This window comes from Schistocerca cancellata, chromosome 9, assembly GCF_023864275.1.
Source record: "Schistocerca cancellata isolate TAMUIC-IGC-003103 chromosome 9, iqSchCanc2.1, whole genome shotgun sequence".
NCBI classification, from domain to species: Eukaryota; Metazoa; Arthropoda; class Insecta; order Orthoptera; family Acrididae; genus Schistocerca; species Schistocerca cancellata.
Genome location: NC_064634.1, coordinates 392,344,824 through 392,369,592, shown reverse-complemented (window position 1 = coordinate 392,369,592; position 24,769 = coordinate 392,344,824). Strand labels below are relative to the sequence as shown.

The 24,769-nt window shown below is 45.2% G+C and overlaps 1 protein-coding gene and 1 pseudogene across 1 annotated transcript in view; one reads left to right on the top strand and one right to left on the bottom strand.

Annotated features, from left to right (window-relative positions):
* Positions 1-24,769, bottom strand: part of LOC126101444 (tachykinin-like peptides receptor 99D) — a 263,713-nt gene that overhangs the window by 75,891 nt on the left and 163,053 nt on the right. The window contains exons 4-5 of the mRNA XM_049912099.1: positions 22,061-22,161; positions 8,726-8,816 (exon numbers count right to left, since the gene is read on the bottom strand). Of these exons, the coding sequence (XP_049768056.1) occupies positions 8,726-8,816; positions 22,061-22,161 (192 nt within the window). The remainder of the gene's footprint in view (positions 1-8,725; positions 8,817-22,060; positions 22,162-24,769) is intronic.
* Positions 3,273-3,389, top strand: LOC126102555 (5S ribosomal RNA; annotated as a pseudogene).

Genomic DNA, 24,769 nt, shown 5'->3' with positions numbered 1-24,769 from the left:
TTGAACCAGTAACCGCAACATTTTCCCTTTTTTGTTCAAGGCCGCCTTTGCGGCCGAGTATTTGGCAAACGCCAGTAAGAAGTGGCTCAGATCCGCCACTGCCGTCGTATCATGACCACCGTGTCCAGAATCAATGATTTTCACATTGATTTTCTGCCGATATAGATGGGTAGGGTAACACTGCTGTCCTAGCTTCATGCCCTTGAGAGACGTCACATGACGTCGAGTAAGCGTCATCGAGGTGTTCTGTGGCTGAGAAGAGACGTTGGGTTCCATGGCCACGCCATAGTGGCCCTTATAGTGCTGGGAGATGTCCCATTCACAACTCCAGTCGTGATAAGCAGATTCATTGACCGTTCCGTTGTAATCCGTACAATGATGATGATGACGATGATTTTTGGTTTGTGGGCGCAGTTGTCAGTTTCCGTACACATTCCCAGTCTTTACTCAGTCCAGTCCCGCAACTTACGAACTGGCGTCAAAATAATGAAGACAGTTCAAAATCCAGTTCCTGGGTGGAGAAAATCCCTGATCCGGCAGCGAATCTAACCTGGGACCCTGCCATCCTGAGGCAGCAACGCTAGCTACTAGACCACGAGCTGCGGAAAAATTCGTACGAGGGATCGCTGTTGGACATAACTGTTCTTCCGTAATGCCCCTCTTAGTGAGGCCATCCATAGTTTCATTTTGGAGAATGGTTTGATGCCCTTGTATCCAAAGTACGCGGACGATAATGCCTAATGTCGACGCGTCTGTTATGACCTCCAAGACATTCACGACATGGCTGTTAGTCTGTTTATCAAACGCTGGCTGTTGTAGAATCTTTGGGAGCCGGCGAGGATCAATACTAGTGGGAAAGTCTGTGTGCCATAGTAAATAGCCTCCCAGATGGCCCATAAGTCCGGCGTGGAGAAACACAATTCTGTTTGGTATACCAGTGGCCAGCTACCGACTTAGACCATCTACTATGACTAGTGACGTTTCTCTTAAGCAGCACCGTGAGCAGAGAGCTCTACTGTGAACAAAGAAGTTGCTTTTCCTCAAGGAGTAGTAAAATTTACGCATTGTGATCACGTCAAAAGTTTCAAGTTTAACATCTCCTAAATCCGACACCATGGTTCGTGTAATTCCTATTCCATTCTGTACCATTTCCGGTTAGATACTCTTAGCCGAAGAGGTTTATTTTAGTCTGAGAGGCTAAAACGAAACAGGACATTCGACGCGTTCTGCATGCATCGAAGAGCACTCTCGCTGTGGAGTGCGGAACTCAATTACATTACTGAGGCAACACCGGGCGGGCCAGCGAGAGCGCCAACACGCGACCACGCCGTGGCGGAACAGCGGAACCGCTCTCCGGCACCTGTGAATCCAAAGCAAATACGCCACCCAACTAGCGATAAGTTTGACAGTACCCGTAGCCCAGTCACCCTACCTCATACAGTACAAACCAGCGCATCATATACATGATCGACCCAGGACCTCTTCTTTGCGTACGGCTTCACCAAGATTCCATAAAGTCTGATGATCCTTCGTAACAGTCCTCCATGATGGAACAGCAGGATCGCATCCTGTGACAAGTGAAAATGAGTCGGCAGCTGAGATATATTTTGGTCAAGTGAGTGCGACTAGAAAAAATACGAAGCAAAAATTATAATGGTCTAGAGCAGCGTAAAACCAGAATCCAACTTGTAATGATGCAACCTGAGCAGCTCTGTGATATCAGACAAGGTACGACAGATTAAAGACGAAGAGATCATTAGTAAACGCGCCGAAATCTGCACAAGAATCTAAGTCATGACCACCTTGGTATTGAAGAAGTAGCAGTAGCTTTGTTAGTAGACTACGTTATAGGAATTCAGGACCGCCTGTTACGAAAATAACTGTTCTTGATTAATGTGTAAACATGTCGCAGCACCTTTTTGACACTGTCAGCGTCTTATTTTCTACATTTCTGGGTTCTGTAGGACCCTGTTTACATTATTGTATAGTAGTAGCGTGTCATCCTTAATATCCGTGCTTATTTCATAATCCTCTGTTGTAGAAACAAAGAGAAAAAAGCGATGAATGTTTTATGAGGAAATTCACTCGCAGGTTAAAAGTTTTGCTACTGTTTGTCTACCACTTATTGATGTTCAGTTCTATTTAAGACAATAAATCTCAATACACTACTGGTCATTAAAATTGCTACACCACGAAGACGACGTGCTACAGACTCGAAATTTAACCGACAGGAAGAAGATGCTCTGATATGCAAATGATTAGCTTCTCAGAGCGTTCAGACAAGGTTGGCGCCGGTGGCGACACCTACAACGTGCTGACATGAGGAAAGTTTCCAACCGATTTCTCATACACAAACAGCAGTTGACCGGCGTTGCCTGGTGAAACGTTGTTGTGATGTCTCGTGTAAGGATCAGAAATGCATACCATCATGTTTCTGATAAGGTCGGATTGTAGCCTATTGCGATTGTGGTTTATCGTATCGCGACATTGCTGCTCGCGTTGGTCGAGATCCAATAACTGTTAGCACAATATAGAATCGGTGGGTCCAGGAGGGTAATACGGAACGCCGTGCTGGATCCCAACGGCCTCGTATCACTAGCAGGCGAGATGACAGGCATCTTATCCGCATGGCTGTAACGGATTGTGCAGCCACGTCTAGATCCCTGAGTCAACAGATGGGGACGTTTGCAAGACAACAACCATCTGCACGAACAGTTCGACGAAGTTTGCAGCAGCATGGACTATCAGCTCTGAGACCATGGCTGCGGCTATCCTTGACGCTGCATCACAGACAGGAGCGCCTGCGATGGTGTACTCAACGACGAACCTCGGTGCACGAATGACAAAACGACATATTTTCGGATGAATCCAGGTTATGTTTACAGCATCATAATGGTCGCATCCGTGTTTGGCGACATCGCGGTGAACGCGGTGAACGCACATACTGGCGTATCACCCGGCGTGATGGTATGGGGATTGGTTACACGTCTCGGTCACCTCTTGTTCGCATTGACATCACTTTGAACAGTGGACGTTACATTTCAGATGTTTTGCGACACGTGGCTCTAACCTTCATTCGATCCCTGCGAAACCCTACATTTCAGCAGGATAATGCTCTGTTTGACTCAATGCCCAGGCGTATCAAGGCCGTTATTACGGCCAGAGGTGGTTGTTGTGGGTACTGATTTCTTAGGATCTATGCACCCAAATTGCGTGAAAATGTAATCACATGTCAGTTCTAGTATAATATATTTGTCCAATGAATACCCGTTGGCAACGGCCTTGCCGCAGTGGATACACCGGTTCCCGTGAGATCACCGAAGTTAAGCGCTGTCGGGCGTGGCCGGCCCTTGGATGGGTGACCATCCAGCCGCCATGTGCTGTTGCCATTTTTTGGGGTGCACTCAGCCTCGTGATGCCAATTGAGGAGCTACTCGACCGAATAGTAGCGGCTCCGGTGAACGACAGCCATCGTAACGACCGGGAGAGCGGTGTGCTGACCACACGCCCCTCTTATCCGCATCCTCACCTGAGGATGACACGGCGGTCGGACGGTCCCGATGGGCCACTTGTGGCCTGAAGATGGAGTGCTAAAAAAATGAATACCCGTTTATCATCTGCATTTCATCTTGGTGTAGCAATTTTAATGGCCAGTAGTGTATAATAAAATGCTACTCAGGAAATCCTCTGTACCTCAATGTCTCTCAGCATCACTGGTAGTACCGAAGTACGTCACTGCCCAGTCAGATTAATATGACCACACGTCAATGGCCTGAATAACAATGTTTTGCATTGCGTGCACCTATAGAGCCAGTGAGGTTCTGGAAGCTACCGACAGGGATGTGGCGCCATGCCGACTTTAGCGCCGTTGCCTGTTGAGTATCCATGCCGTGAACATCACGATTTGGGATTAAATCGGTGGAATTTAGTCGCCAGGGGAGTACCGTAAACTCATCCTGCTGCTCCCCGAACCATGCACGTACACGTTGCACTATCCGTCTGGTAGATGCCATCGTTGCGACGAAAAGACAAGAAGCATGTAGACGTTCCCAAGGGTACATAAAAACTTTTGTTGATTCAGTGTGTCTTCCAGAATGACGAGGTCACACAGGGAATTCCGCAGACCGCAAAGCTCCCTCCCCCGGTCTGAACCATTTATACGGTTGTTGCGGACTATTTGCTTTCAGACGTTTCACGTTGATGCGGGATAAGATGTGATTCATCTCAAAAAGGGCGACCTGCTGCCACGAAATGGACGTCCAGTAGCAGTACTGTCGTGCCAATTCCAGCCTGCAGAGGCGCCATTTTACCGCGCATGCATTACTTTAAGGGAAGGTTTACTATGTTTTGGTTCAAAAAGTCGATTTTTTAAAAAATTGCCTTTTTGGATCCATAAAAGTGTTTAGAATCCACCCCTGAATCGGTTTTTCGGAATACGGAACGGAAATGTTTGTTATTCGTGGTTGAACAAATAAAAAAACGCACCTGCCTTTTTCACGCACCAGTTTTTTTCCTTTCGGAGGACGAGTTATTGTACCGGTGCTTGTAGGGAAACACACAAAATTCAAATGAAAGTTTGAACGTGTGTGTTTGGAAGTTAGCCCCAAAGCATTTGCATTCTGGTGGGAGGACTGTGGAGATTGCTGCTTTCCTTGCAGTGAGCAGCTTCAGCGAAGGGTATTCAGCAATTCTGAAGACCATGACAACGACGGACGTCACCCTGGGACTCTATTCGATACAGTTCACCAAGCATTCGGACGACCACCGGATTCAAACGGCCGAAAACCGCCTGTCACCGGCCGTACGAGCGGCTCTGGAGCAACGCAGGATGGCCCAGATCGAGCAGAACGCCCTCTGTGAGGAAGAAGACTAGTTTATGGACCTGTAATAGCAGATTGAATGTAAGTTGCTTAATATTGCATTTATATGTAGTCAAAACTTCAAAAGCATTTTTCTCAAAATGTTTTTTTTTTTTTTTTTTTTATCGAGCGGTATGGCAACTTTAAATCTACTGAACCGATTAGCATTATTCTTTGTTTCCGAGGAAGCTAACTAAATTGTCTTGGCATTGTACCACTTTTACTCCCATCTATCAATATAAATATTTGTACTTGGCCGATGAAGTCGAAAAATCGATGAATAACACCATATTTGTTTTCAAATGGCCGCCATTCTGTTTTCTATGGTCCAAATAACTTAAGCTAGGTGCAACTGCTAAAGAATCTTATATACTTCTCTAACGTCAACTCAGTTTTGATTTCGGACGAGCCGGCTAATCTGTGACATACCGCTCGTGAAGGCCTATACCGAAAATTTGTTTCGTTCCGACGGCACTTCCGCCTTTGCTCTTTGACATTTCCGGTCGACAAAATCCCAGTTTGTATAGGAAATATCAATAAACATTTTGACCAAATTTGACATTGATATCTATAACACATACCGAGAAAAAGATTCTCAAAAAACATGCTTTTTTCGGGTCAAAGATAGCAGACCTCCCGTTAACGTCAGCGGTCGAATAGTTTTCAGATTGAGCCGTTTCGGAATTACTTCCACCCTAAGAGCGAAAACGAATCATTATACCCATTTTACGGCTGACATATCACTTCGTTTCTACATGAAGATTGCGACTACAGTGTTTTCCGATCCCCCTCAAACCGACGCGCCTTATTACCATCCGCTACTTGTGGTGCAATGTGTCTGTCATTTCTTGCCTGTGAGTAATTATTGCACGTCGACCTCGAAAGTAGGTGGTGGTCACGTTGATGTGACTGGACCGTGATTTTTAACAGAAGGAAAATGGACACAGTCAAGATTCAGCTTTTCTCTAAACTTTTGGACGTTTAATACACTGGACACTGTGATGCCAAGAAATACTCAGCAGACTTCACCTAGAATGTAAGGTTTCATAATTTCCGGAGAAAGGTAGTGAAGTTGCAAGCTGCACGTGCTTTATGTCAAAAAGTGAGAGGTACCAGTGACATTATATGGGAAAACGCGCTTGCCAATGGAACTCCTGGAAACTGAATAACCGTTCGAGGTGTCATTTCCGGATGTGATGTACGTCTGGAGACGTGGATGCATTACCGTGTCCGTTCCTGCAGATTAGTTCGTGAAATTTGTGAAGTTGTACTCAGTAAAGAGTGCCATTCTGAAGAGCCTGGATGAAACTCACGACAAGCATTATTTTTTTCCAAAGTGGGAAATCCACACAGAATTCTATTTGACAACAGGCCACAGTTTGAGATGTAAAAATTCCTGGAATGCCTTAGGAAGGTCAATACTCGGGAAGGTAACATTTTCATTTATTTTCCACAAGGGACTGTGAACGAAAGACAAAGCTGAGAGCAGAAGTGGCACTCACAGCTCGGGCAAGCGTATTGCGCGGGGTCATTAATGTTGCTACTTTGAACAAGTAATCATTGATATCAGAGATGGAGCAAGTGGTTGCGCACCGATGGAGCTTTTGGTTTGACAGCTGGAACACAATTTGTTTTCAATGGAGAAATTAACAATTTTTAAAATTTTAACGTAGGACAAAAATAAAAAACACTTCCGCATGTCAACGTAAGGTATACAACTGACACGGCATGGATGTTTCAAAACTGGACTTTTATTAAGCAAAAATTAAAGATAAATGATAAACTCACAGAGAAAAGTAAGAAGTACATGCACATCTACTACTGACCTTTCAGGGTTCTTGGTAGATCTCATGCTAATGCCTACCAATTAAAACAGTCTACTAGTAAGAAGTGATGTTACATGAGAAATGTAATAGCTCTTTAAAAGTTCATCGAGAACAGCACGTTCAAAGCCGCCCACACTATGCCACGTGAAGGGTTCTCTGAACAGTAAGCTCCCAATTGTACTGACCTGTACTTACTCTTTAAAGATTCGTGCCTCTCTATCTGCCTTATGTGGAGAATCAAGAGCATCAAGGATGCAGAACGTCTGTCCACTGCTTTTCTGTCTTGAAATTATAATTTTCTTGGATATGGGAACATGTACAGAAGTGGAAATGGTACATGAAAATGAATCACTACAGAAAGGAAAATGTAACACACGTAATGCCAGAGTCGCATACGAGGAATACGACTAGTATTGAAGCAAGAAATGTTATATTGTTCACGGAGGTTGTCTTGAGTAAAAGAAGAATTATATATGACGGTAGTATATGTTCCCGAAAGATCAGTTACCGTAGATTACCATGCATCATTGCTAGAAATGAAATGACAATTAAATGGACACCCTAGCTGCAGCTAGACAGCTAGGGTATCCATTTAATTATCATTTCATTTCTAGTAAAGCCGCATGGTAATCTACGGTAACTGTTCTTTCGGGAACAGATACTACCGTCATATATAGTTAAAATATGCCTTCCCGGCCATTGTTCTTCTTGTGCGAACGCACACGCTGTGCGCGAACTTGTACGGGACTTGGTAGATTAATCTGCCAAGAGTAATCAGTATGATTGGCAAACATCTATTAGGCGCACTACGAATGTAGTGGTGTGGACATGTTGGGAATGTGGGTCTCACGGGGAGCGTGCAAGGGGTAAGTCCCTGCAAGCACACTGTCCTCTGTGCCCCCGGTTGCTCAGATGGATAGAGCGTCTGCCATGTAAGCAGGAGATCCCGGGTTCGGGTCCCGTTCGGGGACCCAATGAAGTACATCAACGCCTGTTTGCAGCTAGGGTGTCCATTTAATTATCATTTCAAAAGAAGAATTAATTTCGTTTCCCCTTCAACTTGTCAATACATTACGGATCAGTGCATCTGAAGTGTTCTTATGTTAGAAAAGAAATAGTGAATTACAGTGACTGATGACTTTCATAAGGTATACTTGCAATATGACTTCTTGGTACAGTGCTTCATATCAGCTCTTTCTCCTGCCCGTCGCGCAGCTGATGTATGCTGGTGTAAACCTCACCGCACAACTTCCGCTTGTCTAGCGTTTGTACTATAGCCTCTCGTACATTATGGTGCGCAAGACATCAACTAAATAGTTGATGCCCAAGGTGACGTAAATATGAACGATACGAGTAATTTCAAGAAAGTATAATGCATCTCGTTACTCATTGCAGTAGTCGAAAACAGAGCGTTTACGTACGCTACAAGAATACTAAACGTTCGGAAAAGTGTCGAATTCTTACTAATCCGAAAAAGTCTTGTTCAGAATTTAAACAGAAATTACATGATGGAAATGCTCAACCAAGTGAGATCCTGAGACGTTGTCGAAAGCTTTTTGAGTTCTTTTAATAATTTATGTTCAGGGAGGCCATCTACGGCTACAGAGTTATCAGATTTTTGTTCTGCTGGCTAGTTGTGTAATTTAACTAAACCCAGCTGTTAATTACTAAGCGACCAGGATCGGTGAGATCAGTTACAATTAGCAGTTGCAGAGTTTTAAGAGTCATACGTGGCCAGAAATCAGAAAAATTCTAAACTACACTCTAAATTGAAAATAACCTTCACGCATAACCCACTTTCGTCCGCTCCCATATCAGTTTCCTTTGCGATGTTAACACGTAACGCCTGTGTTAACCTTGTAAGTGTTTTTCTCCTTTTCTTTCATTACAATAGTTTTATCTGTAAATCTTCGCTAAGATGTTAACCATCAAAATATTTACGTTGACGTATTGTTTCTATGAGTGTAGCTCTTTCACAACAGCGGTTTGTAAAAGTAAAAACAAAGTGAGGCCCTTAAAGATATTTAAAAAGGTACTCACGTTGTAGATTCCGTAGACGAACGGATTGTAGCAGCTGTTGCTCATCGCCAACCAGTCACAGCAGAACCAGATGATGTTGATGTAGTGGTACCTGCAGAAAGCTGGACGTTACTTGTCGAGAAATCAGTGATTCATTACATTTTGTTTTTCTTAGAATTAAAACCAGAATGCAGTTGGTGCAATGAATCCAAAGTACAGTTCCCTTGTAGCGAGAGGAGACTTTGTCTGCAAGGGAAACTGCGACTGTTAATATCAGATTTTTCAGGATAGCCACTAGCTGCACGCAGTACACTCCAACTAAGTATAATGATAATGAGTGCAACTGGTGGCTGTCCTGAAAAACATGACTTCCTTGTACATGGTGGTCACGCATGGTTGCATTGTAACCGTTGCGCTGCCTTCTTGTCATCATTGGTTTAACATCGATTTCTAATAACGCTACCACATGCCCTCTATAGACAGTCATAAATTTATTTTTTCTTCTAAGTATTGTCTGTTTCTGTCCACAGGATTAAGGTATGTTCTGTGGGAGTCAGAATATATCTTGGTAACAGTTCCTATATCAGGAATCGTAAATAATAGGAAGTAGGAAAATGTACATCATGAACATAATTGAAGGAAACGTTTTCTTTACTCAAAGCAGCTAATTCCTGTTCGACTTCACTTCATTGAAACGAACAGAACTAAATGTCAATGTAGATTATAAATCACTTTCGTCAGAAGTTTAAGCGTTCTTTCATATCTCCAAATATGTAGAAATATATAGCTGACATACAGATATAGTTTACTCAGGAGATACGTACAAACACACCGTCGTTTGATCATCACACTCCCGTATCGACGATATACAAATAAGCAACCCTACTGTAGACAAACAGCTAAAGGAGTGGAAAATAAAATATGTTGCCAATTCGGTTTTACAGAAGTATTCTACGGCAGTGGCCTTTACTTGCGTTTCGTTTATCGGGAATCTGTTGCTCAGCGCGAAGTCCCTAGCGAATGGATAAAAGTGCCAGTGACTCCTGTATATAAGAAGGATTGAAGAACAGACCCGCAAAACTACTATCTTTAACATGAGTTTGCTGTAGAATTCGTGAAATTATTCTGAGTTCGACTATGACAGATTTCTCTGACACAGAAAGCTTCTGGCATGAATCAGCACTGTTTTAGAAAGCATCGCTCCTGCGTAACTCAGTTTGCTCTTCCTCACATAATATACTGTGAGCTATCGATGAATGCCAACGGGCTAATCACGTATTTCTAGATTTCCCAAAATCATTTGACACAGTGTCTCACTGCAGACTTCAACGAAGGGACGAGCAAATGGAATAGGTTCCTAGACATGAGTGGATACAAGATCTCATCAGCAACAGAAACCAGCGAGGGTTCATCAGAGACAATGGTGACACCGGTAGTTTCGTTTTGAGAGAGGGACTCTAGCTACGCGGTAAAGCATTGCACGAAGAGCTGCGATTTTTTGCTGCCTTGGATGACCTGAGGAGCAATGAATAACATAACTAGTCGTGGTTGGTTTCCTAAGTATATTAAAGTGAACTTTACTGTCCTGTAATGAGAGTTACAAATCCAAGAATGGGAGTTTAAAGCTAAAGTGGTGTTCTACTGTACACTGATTCTTGGGGTGCATTTTGTCAAAGGCATGTTGAAAAAGTTGCTGCTGGGCGTCGGTCCCGTTATACAAAAGTAAGATGTTATTTACGTGTCTTTGGTAACACACTCCTCCTTGAAGGTGTTGTGGGTAGCTTCAAAGAAACTGATGTTCAATGTGATTAATGTAAATGTTAGATACTATACTCGCAATGGGGGATCCCATGGCTAATCCATCAGTTTGTCCACATATGGTGTCTTTTAAGACAGACTGATTACGGTCCAAAGTAATTATGAGCAAATGTAGAAATTCATTAATTTCCTGTGAATCTAGACGAGAGAATTCTTTTGTGTAACTACACTTTTCTCCACAGCCTCGCCTATATGTGCATTCAACATGTACACTCCTGGAAATTGAAATAAGAACACCGTGAATTCATTGTCCCAGGAAGGGGGAACTTTATTGACACATTCCTGGGGTCAGATACATCACATGATCACACTGACAGAACCACAGGCACATAGACACAGGCAGCATGCACAATGTCGGCACTGGTACAGTGTATATCCACCTTTCGCAGCAATGCAGGCTGCTATTCTCCCCATGCTGGATGTAGTCCTGTGGAACGGCTTGCCATGCCATTTCCACCTGGCGCCTCAGTTGGACCAGCGTTCGTGCTGGACGTGCAGACTGCGTGAGACGACGCTTCATCCAGTCCCAAACATGCTCAATGGGGGACAGATCCGGAGATCTTGCTGGCCAGGGTAGTTGACTTACACCTTCTAGAGCACATTGGGTGGCACGGGATACATGCGGACGTGCATTGTCCTGTTGGAACAGCAAGTTCCCTTGCCGGTCTAGGAATGGTAGAACGATGGGTTCGATGACGGTTTGGATGTACCGTGCACTATTCAGTGTCCCCTCGACGATCACCAGTGGTGTACGGCCAGTGTAGGAGATCGCTCTCCACACCATGATGCCGGGTGTTGGCCCGGTGTTCCTCGGTCGTATGCAGTCCTGATTATGGCGCTCACCTGCACGGCGCCAAACACGCATACGACCATCATTGGCACCAAGGCAGAAGCGATACTCATCGCTGAAGACGACACGTCTCCATTCGTCCCTCCATTCACGCCTGTCGCGACACCACTGGAGGCGGGCTGCACGATGTTGGGGCGTGTGCGGGACCGTAGCCCAGCTTCATGGAGACGGTTGCGAATGGTCCTCACCGATACCCCAGGAGCAACAGTGTCCCTAATTTGCTGGGAAGTGGCGGTGCGGTCCCCTACGGCACTGCGTAGGATCCTACGGTCTTGGCGTGCATCCGTGCGTCGCTGCGGTCCGGTCCCAGGTCGACGGGCACGTGCACCTTCCACCGACCACTGGCGACAACATCGATGCACTGTGGAGACCTCACGCTCCACGTGTTGAGCAATTCGGCGGTACGTCCACCCGGCCTCCCGCATGCCCACTATACGCCCTCGCTCAAAGTCCGTCAACTGCACATACGGTTCACGTCCACGCTGTCGCGGCATACTACCAGTGTTAAAGACTGCGATGGAGCTCCGTATGCCACGGCAAACTGGCTGACACTGACGGCGGCGGTGCACAAATGCTGCGCAGCTAGCACCATTCGACGGCCAACACCGCGGTTCCTGGTGTGTCCGCTGTGCCGTGCGTGTGATCATTGCTTGTACAGCCCTCTCGCAGTGTCCGGAGCAAGTATGGTGGGTCTGACACTCCGGTGTCAATGTGTTCTTTTTTCCATTTCCAGGAGTGTATATTGATCATACCGCCTCCTCCCCTTCTGTTTGTCCATTTCCTCCATGCCCTTTCTCTGACCATATCTACCTCCCCTCTCCCTCTGACTATACCCCTCTCTCTTTCCTTCACCCTCTCTTCCCTTTCCACCTACCCTCTACACCTGGACACCTTCCACCTGCCTCACACATGTCCCACTCGTCCCCTCTTTGTCTCTATTTCCTCCGCCACATCGCTTCATCCACGCCCCCACTCTATCCATTTCAAACTGTCCCGTGCCTTGCTAAATGGCGCATGTAGTCCCTGCAGTACAGTTCAGCAAAGAAAGCTCCCACAACACATCTGTGCAGGGAAGCCTGTAAATCATGGGCCTCAACATTATTTATTTGCTCCTGTTCTACAGGCTGTCACGCAATGCAGCTCAATAAAGCAGACTGATACTTCTCACATAATTCGTCTGTTATGTAGGGCCGCTTACACATCAAGGCCCAGCAAATCCTTGTCCCTTCTAAGTAGTGCGCCCTGCAAAGCAGACTGATACTGTTCCCAAATATCATCCCTGTTATGCCAGGCTGCCTATTCGCTGGGTGCTGATGATGAGTTGCGTTGAGGGTGCGCTCGACTTCACGGTCATCAGCACCCTGACGAAAACTCAACTTGAAATCTCGTGGGTGGGGACGAAGGTTGTCCTCACATGCAGAGCATTTTATAACGTATTAAAGTCTGCTGCCCTTCCCCATCAGTTTAGGGAAGAGCACTGATAGTTCACAAAATTTCACCACTCTGTTAACACTGGTATCGCTATCTGCGAGGACGGTGGGCAGATCTCCTGCGCGACCAAGGGCTGTCCCAATATCAGTATACTGGACACACATAGCCACAATATGCTGAACTGAAAGTGGCACGCCGCGAACTTCACAGAAAAGTGGATCCTCCCACCGGAGGAGGAAGCCATGTGTGAAAGTCGCAGTCTGGTAAGCAAAACCACCTTCAAGAAGCGAGGCTGACACGTAGTCGGCCAAGCTTTTGTGGTCGGTTTGAGCGACCGCAATGTGTTGTCCGACACCTGAAATAATTCTGTTCCCCACTGATGATGCATCTGTCAGAAAACGAGATAATGGTGTGCAATGGGATGGGACAATGATGGGCAGCACATCACAACATGCTTCCTTGGCAGCTTTATTACCCTTCTCGTTACTCTGTATCCCAACGTGGTCGGTACCCAGCAAACTACGGCGTTGGAGCCGCTGTAAGCAGCTATGGATGAGCTGAATCAGCGGGTCTACCAGATACATTTGGTGAAGCGCTTGCAGTACACTAAGAGAGTCGGGACAAGAAAACTCATACCATGAAGTCTGTGAACCTACTCCAGTGCCATTAGAATCCCATATAGCTCCGTATCATAATTTTTAAATTGTTCTAGAAGACGCACTTTAAAAACCCTATCAGGGAAAACCACAGAGAAAACGAGAGCATTCCCCTCTGGGATCAATCAGCATAAATAACGATAAAACTATGGTACATACTTAAAATAGACGAAAAAAAGTTGTAAAAACCATATTTGGAGTACAATTTTTCGGGTACTGCGCCAAGCTTAAAATCACTTTGGGCCTCCGAAGACACCAAGGCGGCAGTGCGTTCCATCCCTGGGTGTGTATTTTCATGTCCGAGAGATACAGATCCTTGAGGCAGTCCGTAGCACTTATACCAAATGGCTGGGTCGCTTGGGGCCGATCACTGAACTAAATGCCAATGAGTGGGGTGACGCTGAGATTTTCAGCGCCTGTCGAGTCAAAAGGATACGTTGTCGAATCCAGAGTGGTGGTCCACCAGCCTCTGCACACAGACTGTGGTCCGAAAGGCTCCAGTCGATATCCGATTGCCCGTATGGTGGATAGCATCTAACATCCGGAGGTAGCAATGACGGACCGATTCATAGACCACGCTGCCTTAATCTAAGCGTGATCGAACAAATGCCCTGTAGGAGTGTAGGAGGTGGGACCTGTCAGCTCTCCAAATTTTGCAGCCAAGGCATTTCAAAATGTTCAACAACCGGAAGCTCTTTGTTCGTAGGTCTTTCATGTGTGGGAACCATGTTAATTTCGAGTAGAATAATAAACCCAAAAGCGCACTGTAAGTAAAATACGGTCCCCCATTGTAAGCTCTGGTTGGTTAAACCTTCGACGAACATGATTAAATTGACACATACAGTCTTCTCAGGTGAGAGCTGAAAACCAGTTGTCTGGGCCCAGGTTTCCAGCCTCCTAATGCTCAGTTGTAGCTGCCTCCTCGTCGTCATAAGATCAGAGGAAGAGCAGAAGTTTGCAAAACACACAAACAAAGAGCATTTGATAGGACTCCTGACTGCAGAGGAAATGCCATTTATACCGATGGCAAACAATGTGACACTGAGGACACTGCCCTGGGGCACACCAGTCTTCTGAACATAGCAATCAGACATGGCATCGCCAATGCGATAACGAAATGGCCTGTCCTCGAGAAAGGATTGGATGAGAAGCGGCAGGCGTCCACGTAGTTCCCATTCATGAAGTTGGCGAAGGATGTTGTACCTCCAAGTAGTGTCATATGCTTTTTCGAGGTCAAAAAACACACAAGCTAAATGGTATCGGCGTCTCCAGTAGAATTAAGTTGTCAAGAGTGGAACGGTAGCGCCTGAAACCACACTGGGAGCGGCTCATGTAACCTCGCGACTCGAGCAGCCAGACGATGCGGCGGTTGACCATGCGTTGACCATCTTACCCATAAAACCAGTAAGGGCGACACTGTTAGAGGAGCTACGGTCCTTATCTGGTTTCCAGAATGGAATTAAGATTGCCTCCAAGTCGCTGGGTACTGTCCATCAAACCAAATCTGATTCAAACAAGAGAGGAGCTGACCTTTCGCTTTAGGGCACAGATGAAGCATGGTATAATGGATCTCATCAGGTTCTGGAGCAGTGTCTCTGGTTGCAGATAAACTGATTCCAGTTCCCACATAGAGAATGGAAGGTTGTAGACTTCTTCATTACACGAGAAAAAAATGAGCTTCCCCATATCTGCAGTCCGGCGGAATACCTGAACAGCAGGAGCTTGTCTGGATGACTTAGTCACAGTAAAGAAGCGTTCAGCTAAAACGTGAGCAATCTCTTCTGGCGTGTCCACCAAGACCCCATTGTTGGACAAGGCCGTAAGGGGATATGAACTACCCTTGCCTGAAATCCGTCTAATTTATTTCACTTGCCACCCTGATTTTACGACCCACGACCTAATTGCTTAAGGTGAGTCTTTATTGACCACTTAGCCGTTGCGATCGGTATATGGGCGCTGACATGGCTGAACCTCCACACCAGTTCCCGCATCCAATCGCACCGTTGCCCGTTGGCCGTGTCCCGCCACGTGGAGTCGGGTCGGGTGTTTTGTTTTTGTCTCTTTAATTTTGTTTTCTTTTACTTGGTTACCTTTGTTCGCTATTTATCTCTCTTTTCTTTTCTTTATGGCATCTTTCCCAAACCGTTTAACATAAATTTACATGAAGTTTAAATTTTGAAAATGAAATACAAAAATATTGTTTAGAATGAAGAAGAGGACAGAAGATACCAAAGGATTCCCAAGTGGACCGATTAATGGAAGTTGTGAATTCCCTCCAGGAAGCCCTCTTCCGTTCTTTGATCACTCGCCATGCTCTCGCAGACCTGAAGACATGAATATTGTCTGTAGTTGGACACCGTTTGAAGTTCCGAAGAGCTATGCATCTGGCCCTGATTGCCAATGAACAGTCGTCATTCCACCAAGGTTCAGACCGTCGTCCGAGGTGGTTACTAGAGCTTGGGATGGACTCTGTGGCAGTACTTTGGATCTCATGAGTGATATGGGCCACTACCTCTTGTGCACAACCTTTTCGTTCAAAAATAGCCTGTCGACTGTACTGTAACCAATTTGACCTTTGTATCATCCACCCGCGTGGTCTACTGCTGGTCACTGTTCTAGACGGCAGAAGAATCCACATTGGGAAGTGGTCACTAGAATGTAAATCTGGAGCCACTTCCCACTGAATTGAATCTGCAATAGCTGAGAAACAGAATCAAAGATCAATAGCTGAAAAAAACTGTAGCTGAGTCATCTGACCCTCTTTCAGAGGGCAGATATCCTCAGAATGGACGAGTCGCTCGATTATCCGACCCCTGGAGCAAGTAGTAACCGAGCCCCACAGCACATTTGGGCATTGAAGTCCCCCACAAGAAGGAATGGGTGCGGCAGTACCTGGAAGAGGTCTGCCGGTGCGTCCGCAACCAAAGCGTCATGGGTGAGGGGGGGGGGGGGCAGGTACAAAGAACACACTGTGATAGTAAACGGTGAGAGAACTTTCACAACAATTGTTTGGATGGTCGTGGTAAGAGGGACAGGAGTGGTATCCGTCATCAAGAAAAGTCGCCACTCAACCTATAGCCCTGCCTACAGTAGTATCGTCTTTCCTGTATACGTGGTAGCCCCATAATGTAGGTATGTCTGCGACTTTAAGATGCGTTTCTTGTAAGCAGATGCAGAAAGATTTATCCTGGACCAGCAGCTGCAATTCTTCCAAATGTGAGCGATATCATTTCAAATTCCACTGCAACACAGAAGTCCCTATGGAAGCCAGTGGTTAGCGGTGGTGGTTCTTTTCTTTCTCCCTCGGAGGCGCTGATTTACTGGGGAGGTCATATCTTCAAGAGCATATTCGCCATGACAAAGGGAGAGCGCTCGTCGATCCGAAGGCTTACCTACCGCTTTCTTGGACGTAGAACTACTTTTAGAAGGACGTTTTTCTTTACTGATAGGAGGCTGTCAGGGTTGCTGGGATGGCTTAGGTGACTTCTGAAGTTGGGAAGTGGTATGTGACTTAGGTGTTAATTCTACTGCTAACGGCTTCCGAGCGACATCAGTTGCAAGTGGAGCGTTTCCCCCACAGGTACAGCGACAAGTGCATGTGCTCGTACTTGAAAATGTGGTCTCAGTTTGTGTAAAGGCATCGCACTTAGCAATTGGTGTTTTAAGGGCTGATGCAAAAGAAGTTGCAAAAACCGGTGGTTGCACGGCTTTGTAAGCCTTTTAGCTTCACCATAGGGTATGCGTCTCTGTACTTCCAACTCTTGAATATTCTTTTCCTCGTTGTAAACCCCTCACTTTCTGCTCCACACTGGGTGATCCCAAGAGCAGTTAACACAATTCGGAGGAAGTGCACAAGAAATCCCTGACTCGTGACCGGAGTCTCCACAATTGCCTCACGTAGCCTTCCCGCTACATCCCATAGTGGTATGGCCAAATCTTTGACATTTATAGCATCGCATGGGGTTCGGAACAAACGGGCGAACCTTAAGGCGGATATAGCCGGCAAGGATATTTTCCGGTAATTCGGGAGTACTAAACGTTAGAATAAACGTTGCCGATTTTTTCAATTTTCCATTGACTCTCCTCATATAATTCTGCACCTCCGTGATGCCCACGTGCTTCCACTCCGAAGGGTCCATTTCCATTACATCTGAGCAGGTAACCACGCCATTACTACAGTTAAGGGTGTTATGCAATTCAGCCTCGATTGGGAAGTCACCTAAGGTCTTACAACCCAGAAGCTTAGATGTTTGTGAGGAATTAGCAGTTTCAACGAAAACCGTTTCATTACGTAGTCGTTTTACACTTTTCAGAGACCCAGCAATACCTTCCAATGCCTTGTTAATATAGAAAGGGGACATCTTCTCAAAGCTTAGCCCGTTTCGCTTTATTACAATGAAAGTGTTATGGCACATTAATGCCCTGTTACTATTACTCGGAGACTTCTTTTCGGGAGGACTGACCAACCGAGCTCTCTTTGAGGAATGTGTGTCGGTGTTGCCTGACGGTACACCCATCCTGTCAGGAGTAGTAGTTGCACGATAGAGTTCCATAAGGATCCCACGAGACGCTAGGGAAATAACCATCGATCCAGGCAGAACCCTGCATCCCCGAGGAAGCCTAATTCAACTGGGGTGCGGCAGGTACCCCAGAGGTCGCTCACTAAAGACTGTTTCACATCAACAGCCATTCACCTCCTCAGCACACGTTGAGGTTGAGGGCTTTTTTAATATAGGTGGGTACCTTCCTCGCAGTCCAGACCCCGTTCTCTGAAACACAAAACATTCCACCGCTGCACCGCACGGTGGTCGTTGAAGTGTAACCAGAGCTTAGGGTGACAGAGGACTGGTGGCGCTTACCAGTCCCCAGCTCAGGAACCCGGGGTCACGAAGCCCGTAAGTTTTTGGTAAGTAGGATATTTGGTTAGTTAGTTAGCTAGTCAGATGATTTGCTTGATAATTAAAAGTTGTGTGGCCTCATGACCACGAAACAAACAAATCTTATCCGAATCTGCGGAAAAAATTAATATTTGGGTAAACATTTGTAAGACTCTAATTCCTCTCTCTCAAACCCCACCCTATGGGGAGAGAGGGAGAGTTTTAGTTTTAGCGAATCAACATTTATGAAGTAAGTAAGTATCTTTTATTAATCGGTAACCATTTTCCACGCAAAAATGCGAACATGGATTTTCTTGAATTGCCTCACGCCACCTCCCCCCCCCCCAGCCTCTCCCCCCCCCCACCCCCCGCAGGGGGCTAGGATGGTAGGCTAACTTTAGCACCAGCAAATGTCCCCCTCGAAAATAATCAACTTTGGATTCTACACATTTCTTCGTGTGAAGCTTATTTATCGAGTTATTCTGGTTTGTCAACTTAAAATTTACACCCTGTATGTAACGGATCAACAACGCACGACTACACTTGTGTCCTCCTGGAATCTGCAGACTGGCTCTTTTTTCACTGTAAAATTCTCACGTATTTCTATTAATAGTTTGCCTGCAACTCAACTAAAATGCTGATGTATCATTGCCAGCAGTGACAAGAACGTATTTTGGGTGTTCTTCATTTCGCTCTGTTCAGAGAAAATGATGTTAATCCCTTGGTGCTGCAGCAGCTCTGGAGCTGATCTACAGCCAAGATGATCATGACCCTAACGAAGTATGACGAAATAATGTCTCAAATCCGTACTCCGTTACAGAGCAAAAAGTAGCTGGTCCAACACCCTGTCCCAAGGATTCAGTCGCCAATTCCCAACACAAACGCAGTCCCGAACTGTGATGCCACGCGGTCTCAGAAGCCTTGCCACGGTTCGCGCGACTCCCCCTTGTCAGAGGTTCGAGTCCTCCTTTCGGAATGTGTGTGTGTGTGTGTGTGTGTGTGTGTGTGTGTGTGTGTGTGTCTGTGTGTCTGTGTGTGTGTGTGTGTGTTGTCCATAGTGTAAGTTAGTTTAAGTTAGATTGAGCATTGTGTAAGCCTAGGGACCGATGACCTCAGCAGTTTCATCCCATAGGAACTTACCACAAATATCAATTGAGCGGTGCAGCAGTATATATCCCAGCCAGCCATGTGCAGTTCCCTTAAGGACACCCCCTTTCTCTGATGTGTAACAAAATTACAACAGTAGATTACCATATGTTTGTGGAAAAAGATAACCCATGACGACATGCAGACCCTGTTTTCAGTTTTATATGATGAATTATTGTTGTACACTCTATATATACGTCTAAGTTTCAGACTCTGTTTTTAATGGTTTTACAACGAACACATGTAGTTGTTGATAAATTATATTGTGGTGCAGCTACATGGTAACTGTGAAGACTAAATTCCAGAATTATTTGCTGGTTATAGGGCATACTGTGTGCAAAATATATGAAAAAATATCACAAAAATGGTAATGTCGATCCCTTTATAAACTGGAGAAGTTCTTCATCTACCTGTTAAAACAAATGATGCGAATACCAGAAAAGCTAAACAGAAATAGTGTGCAACTGGAAAGCAATCCTTTCCCGAACTAGTAGCGATACTTTTCCATGCTTCAGGTTAAAATTTTCTATCACAGTGGCTAAATGGTTAATTAACAGCGCTAAGTACCGTATGAACGGTGACACAAAGTTCGACAAAAAGCGTCACCTCCCTGGACCCGTGTGAAACAGCCAGCTTCCATGAACCCAACTGCTTATGACACTTGGTACGCAACGAAAATGCTAATCAATTTAGCACAACTTAATTGTCTAATGTTCACCTTCACGTTTCTTGAAAGAGCTCTGACTCGTAGGCACTACTTCCTTGTACAGTCGGGATACCCCACCGACAGCATCATCCCAGTACCTACTGATGCAGGGCTTGGCCGCAGGTGTTCAGTCCAAATTAGTCGACCCCTGCTGTGCTGCTAATCTCCCATTCTGGATGGCTGTCAGTAGACCGTTACTAAGTTCTCTCTTTCACGCGTTCTCACAGCTTACACAAAATCACGAAACGTGAATGAAGCTCGTGTTGCTAAGATGCATACACTTTAAACACTTGAATCTGAAAGCAGTTAGACGGAAGAGATAAAGTGTAACATTGGATGGAATACATAACCACTCGTTGATACCAGTGATTCAGTTTAACAGCACAAACATGGTCCAGTTAATTTACAAATTACACTCCTGGAAATTGAAATAAGAACACCGTGAATTCATTGTCCCAGGAAGGGGAAACTTTATTGACACATTCCTGGGGTCAGATACATCACATCATCACACTGACAGAACCACAGGCACATAGACACAGGCAACAGAGCATGCACAATGTCGGCACTAGTACAGTGTATATCCACCTTTCGCAGCAATGCAGGCTGCTATTCTCCCATGGAGACGATCGTAGAGATGCTGGATGTAGTCCTGTGGAACGGCTTGCCATGCCATTTCCACCTGGCGCCTCGGTTGGACCAGCGTTCGTGCTGGACGTGCAGACCGCGTGAGACGACGCTTCATCCAGTCCCAAACATGCTCAATGGGGGACAGATCCGGAGATCTTGCTGGCCAGGGTAGTTCACTTACACCTTCTAGAGCACGTTGGGTGGCACGGGGTACATGCGGACGTGCATTGTCCTGTTGGAACAGCAAGTTCCCTTGCCGGTCTAGGAATGGTAGAACGATGGGTTCGATGACGGTTTGGATGTACCGTGCACTATTCAGTGTCCCCTCGACGATCACCAGTGGTGTACGGCCAGTGTAGGAGATCGCTCCCCACACCATGATGCCGGCTGTTGGCCCTGTGTGCCTCGGTCGTATGCAGCCCTGATTGTGGCGCTCACCTGCACGGCGCCAAACACGCATACGACCATCATTGGCACCAAGGCAGAAGCGACTCTCATCGCTGAAGACGACACGCCTCCATTCGTCCCTCCATTCACGCCTGTCGCGACAGCACTGGAGGCGGGCTGCACGATGTTGGGGCGTGAGCGGAAGACGGCCTAACGGTGTGCGGGACCGTAGCCCAGCTTCATGGGGACGGTTGCGAATGGTCCTCGCCGATACCCCAGGAGCAACAGTGTCCCTAATTTGCTGGGAAGTGGCGGTGCGGTCCCCTACGGCACTGCGTAGGATCCTACGGTCTTGGCGTGCATCCGTGCGTCGCTGCGGTCCGGTCCCAGGTCGACGGGCACGTACACCTTCCACCGACCACTGGCGACAACATCGATGTACTGTGGAGACCTCACGCCCCACGTGTTGAGCAATTCGGCGGTACGTCCACCCGGCCTCCCGCATGCCCACTATACGCCCTCGCTCAAAGTCCGTCAACTGCACATACGGTTCACGTCCACACTGTCGCGGCATGCTACCCGTGTTAAAGACTGCGATGGAGCTCCGTATGCCACGGCAAACTGGCTGACACTGACGGCGGCAGTGCACACCGCGGTTCCTGGTGTGTCCGCTGTGCCGTGCGTGTGGTCATTGCTTGTACAGCCCTCTCGCAGTGTCCGGAGCAAGTATGGTGGGTCTGACACACCGGTGTCAATGTGTTCTTTTTTCCATTTCCAGGAGTGTAGTAGAATCAAGGGTCAAATGTTGTATGTGATGTCGTAAGAAGATATATTAGAGAAACCATCATAGCTCACCCATTGATCTGTGGATAGATGTCCTGCAGCAGGTTGTAGGTCTGTAAGGGCAGCCAGCAGAGTGCGAAGAGGGCCACCACTATCACCAGCATCTTGATGACCTGGACACGACCAGAAAGGGACAAAATGCCATAAAAAAACACTGAACACTGTTGCTGCCATAATTCTCAAGACACTTTCAAAAGAAACTGATAACTAAGCTTATAAATATGTATATAGTTACAATGACCAAAATACCAGTGTGGTATTCCTCCAAGGGCACCACGAAACACTCTAATGTCGACACCGTTTACAGCAATAATAGACACAGAAAGATTGAACAAAAATCCATTTACTTATGTTTGTGACCAGTTGTAAGATACGTGCCGTACCGTTAAGATTGACGTAATAGCATGTATTCGCTATTAACCTAATATGCGTACCCTGGGTCCAAAGGACACTGAGAAAGTCTTAACTTTTAATTGCTGTATGAAAGCAATGCTCTCTGACAATATGCAGTACATTTCTAAAGATATTATAAGAAATGTATGCCATTAGTTTCAAGTGACACACATTTTCTTATTTATACCACACATTTACATAACTTGGGTCTAGGGGATACTGTGGTTTACGTTGTAGTCTTATTAAATTGGTTTCATTAGTAGTCAATTACATTTTATTGAATTCAGAGAATACCTTATTAGTTCACAGACACATTGTCATGAAAGCAAAAAATACATTGATACCCTTTGGAAAACTGTGCAGATGCCAGATAGAGTGCTCCTGTTTCAAGTAACAGAGCAAAATATTGCAGTAGATGTTTATGAAAGTGTGATGCTTTGTATAAATGTTGTAGGTGTTTGCTGTACAGTGCTGTTGTCTTTGATAATAGGTACTTACTCGGAAGAAAAGTAATGGAAATTTGTAATATTAAACAATAACACGAACAACAATTATATTCCAACAGCCCATGGAAGAAATGAGTGCTGAGTCTATTGCTTCATATTATTCTATTTTATATAGAATTTCAGAATCTACATCTAAGAAAACGCGCGGAAAGCACATAGCTACCTTTTTCAAGTGGTAATTTTGAATCAATTGTTATTTAATGGATAGCTGAAGATGATTTCCTTTGGTATGTAATTGCTGCTTTGGATGAAAACAAATAACCCGTTCTTAGAGGCAGTGGCATTCAACTCTTTCGATGAAGAACAAAGTGCTGGTGGTGCTAATGTAGGTAATAATGCCCAGGACAAATAAGCAGTGAGACTGCTAACGTGTAAATGCCTCCATGTGTTATGCATGCAGTATCCCTGTGCTAAATGAAACACCTGCACAGAATTTGATGAAATTTATGCAATGGTTGGTAATTGGCTTAATCAATTACATCCCAAAATGCTTTGGATCTGTCTATTCCCCTAGCCATTGTGGAGAAAACTGTGAGACGGACAAACACAGAAGAAGAAGAATTTGTGTACCAAGAAAAATAAATTGGCATGACATAAATAGAAATGAAATGTTCACCCTCTGAGATATTTAGATTCCTATTACAGCAGATAATGGCTGGGATGTTCTAATCACTGAACTCTTTCTGGGAAAGTTTTCTGATCCATTCTACAGAGATACAATGTTTATGAGTTGGTTTGAGGTAATAAGAAGTTTCATCAGATTTGACGACAAAAGGACAAGAGAGACTAGGTTACAAATTGATAAATTTGCAGCTATTTCCCACATATGGAAAATATTAATATGGCAGTGCAGGAAAGTAATGATATCTAAAATTTTAAAACCAAGTCTATTTGTATTTACAAAGGAACTGAGAGTGGTGCAGTCATCCCTAATGCCAGGCGCCATGACAACGCTATAGGTGAAACAAATCCGAAGCAGAGGTCTGAGAGTGTGAAATTTGATAACCAAATGAACGTTGGTGAGTATGTTATGGGTCAGCTAGTGCAGGATTATACATGCAAAAGACAAATTAAACGTCGGCTCAACATACAGTATGCACTTTAAAGGCCTTTATATTCACACCACACCATAAACCACACATCACGAAGGGTTTTTGCACAGTTGGAGCCGCTTGGAACTGATTAAGTTCGTAAGATCTGCTAACCCTTTTCTACAGAGATTCATATATCTGTAGATGGAGAAGTTCATTACTATCTGTCAAACACCAAACCAGTAGCTACGGCATCATCATGTGGGTTACCAGAAGATAAGATTTTCATTGTGTCCTGTTTCAGAGGACAGAAGAACAAAGGCATAGTGAGGTAAGTAAACAAAACATATGTGCCAGGACAATATCAGAATGGTGTGCGACCACGGTAAAAAATAATGTGTTGTTTCTTTATGATCTATTTTTTGTCAGTACCACAATCACAGATTTGTGATCAGTTTGTGATAAATAATGCTGGAGGCTTATGTTTCAGCTTTTATAATGTGTAGTGTATTATGTATCTCTGGATTAGCCAATACGTTTTATTCAGTTGCTATGTAGTGCGCTGTTTTAAGACAAAGAGGTAGAATTGCGCTGCAGTTCTAAAATTTTTGTGGTTAGTGTTCTGTGATATGTATTCGTGTAATTTGTATTCCACAAGAAGTGTGTTGACAGAAGAAGAATTAGACGTGACAGTGTTTGAAGCCAGAGCATTCCTGGTTGCGTGCAGTGTGGTCCCACAATGAAACTGCCATAACCATTTTTACTCGTTTAAATATAGTATGGTCAACATG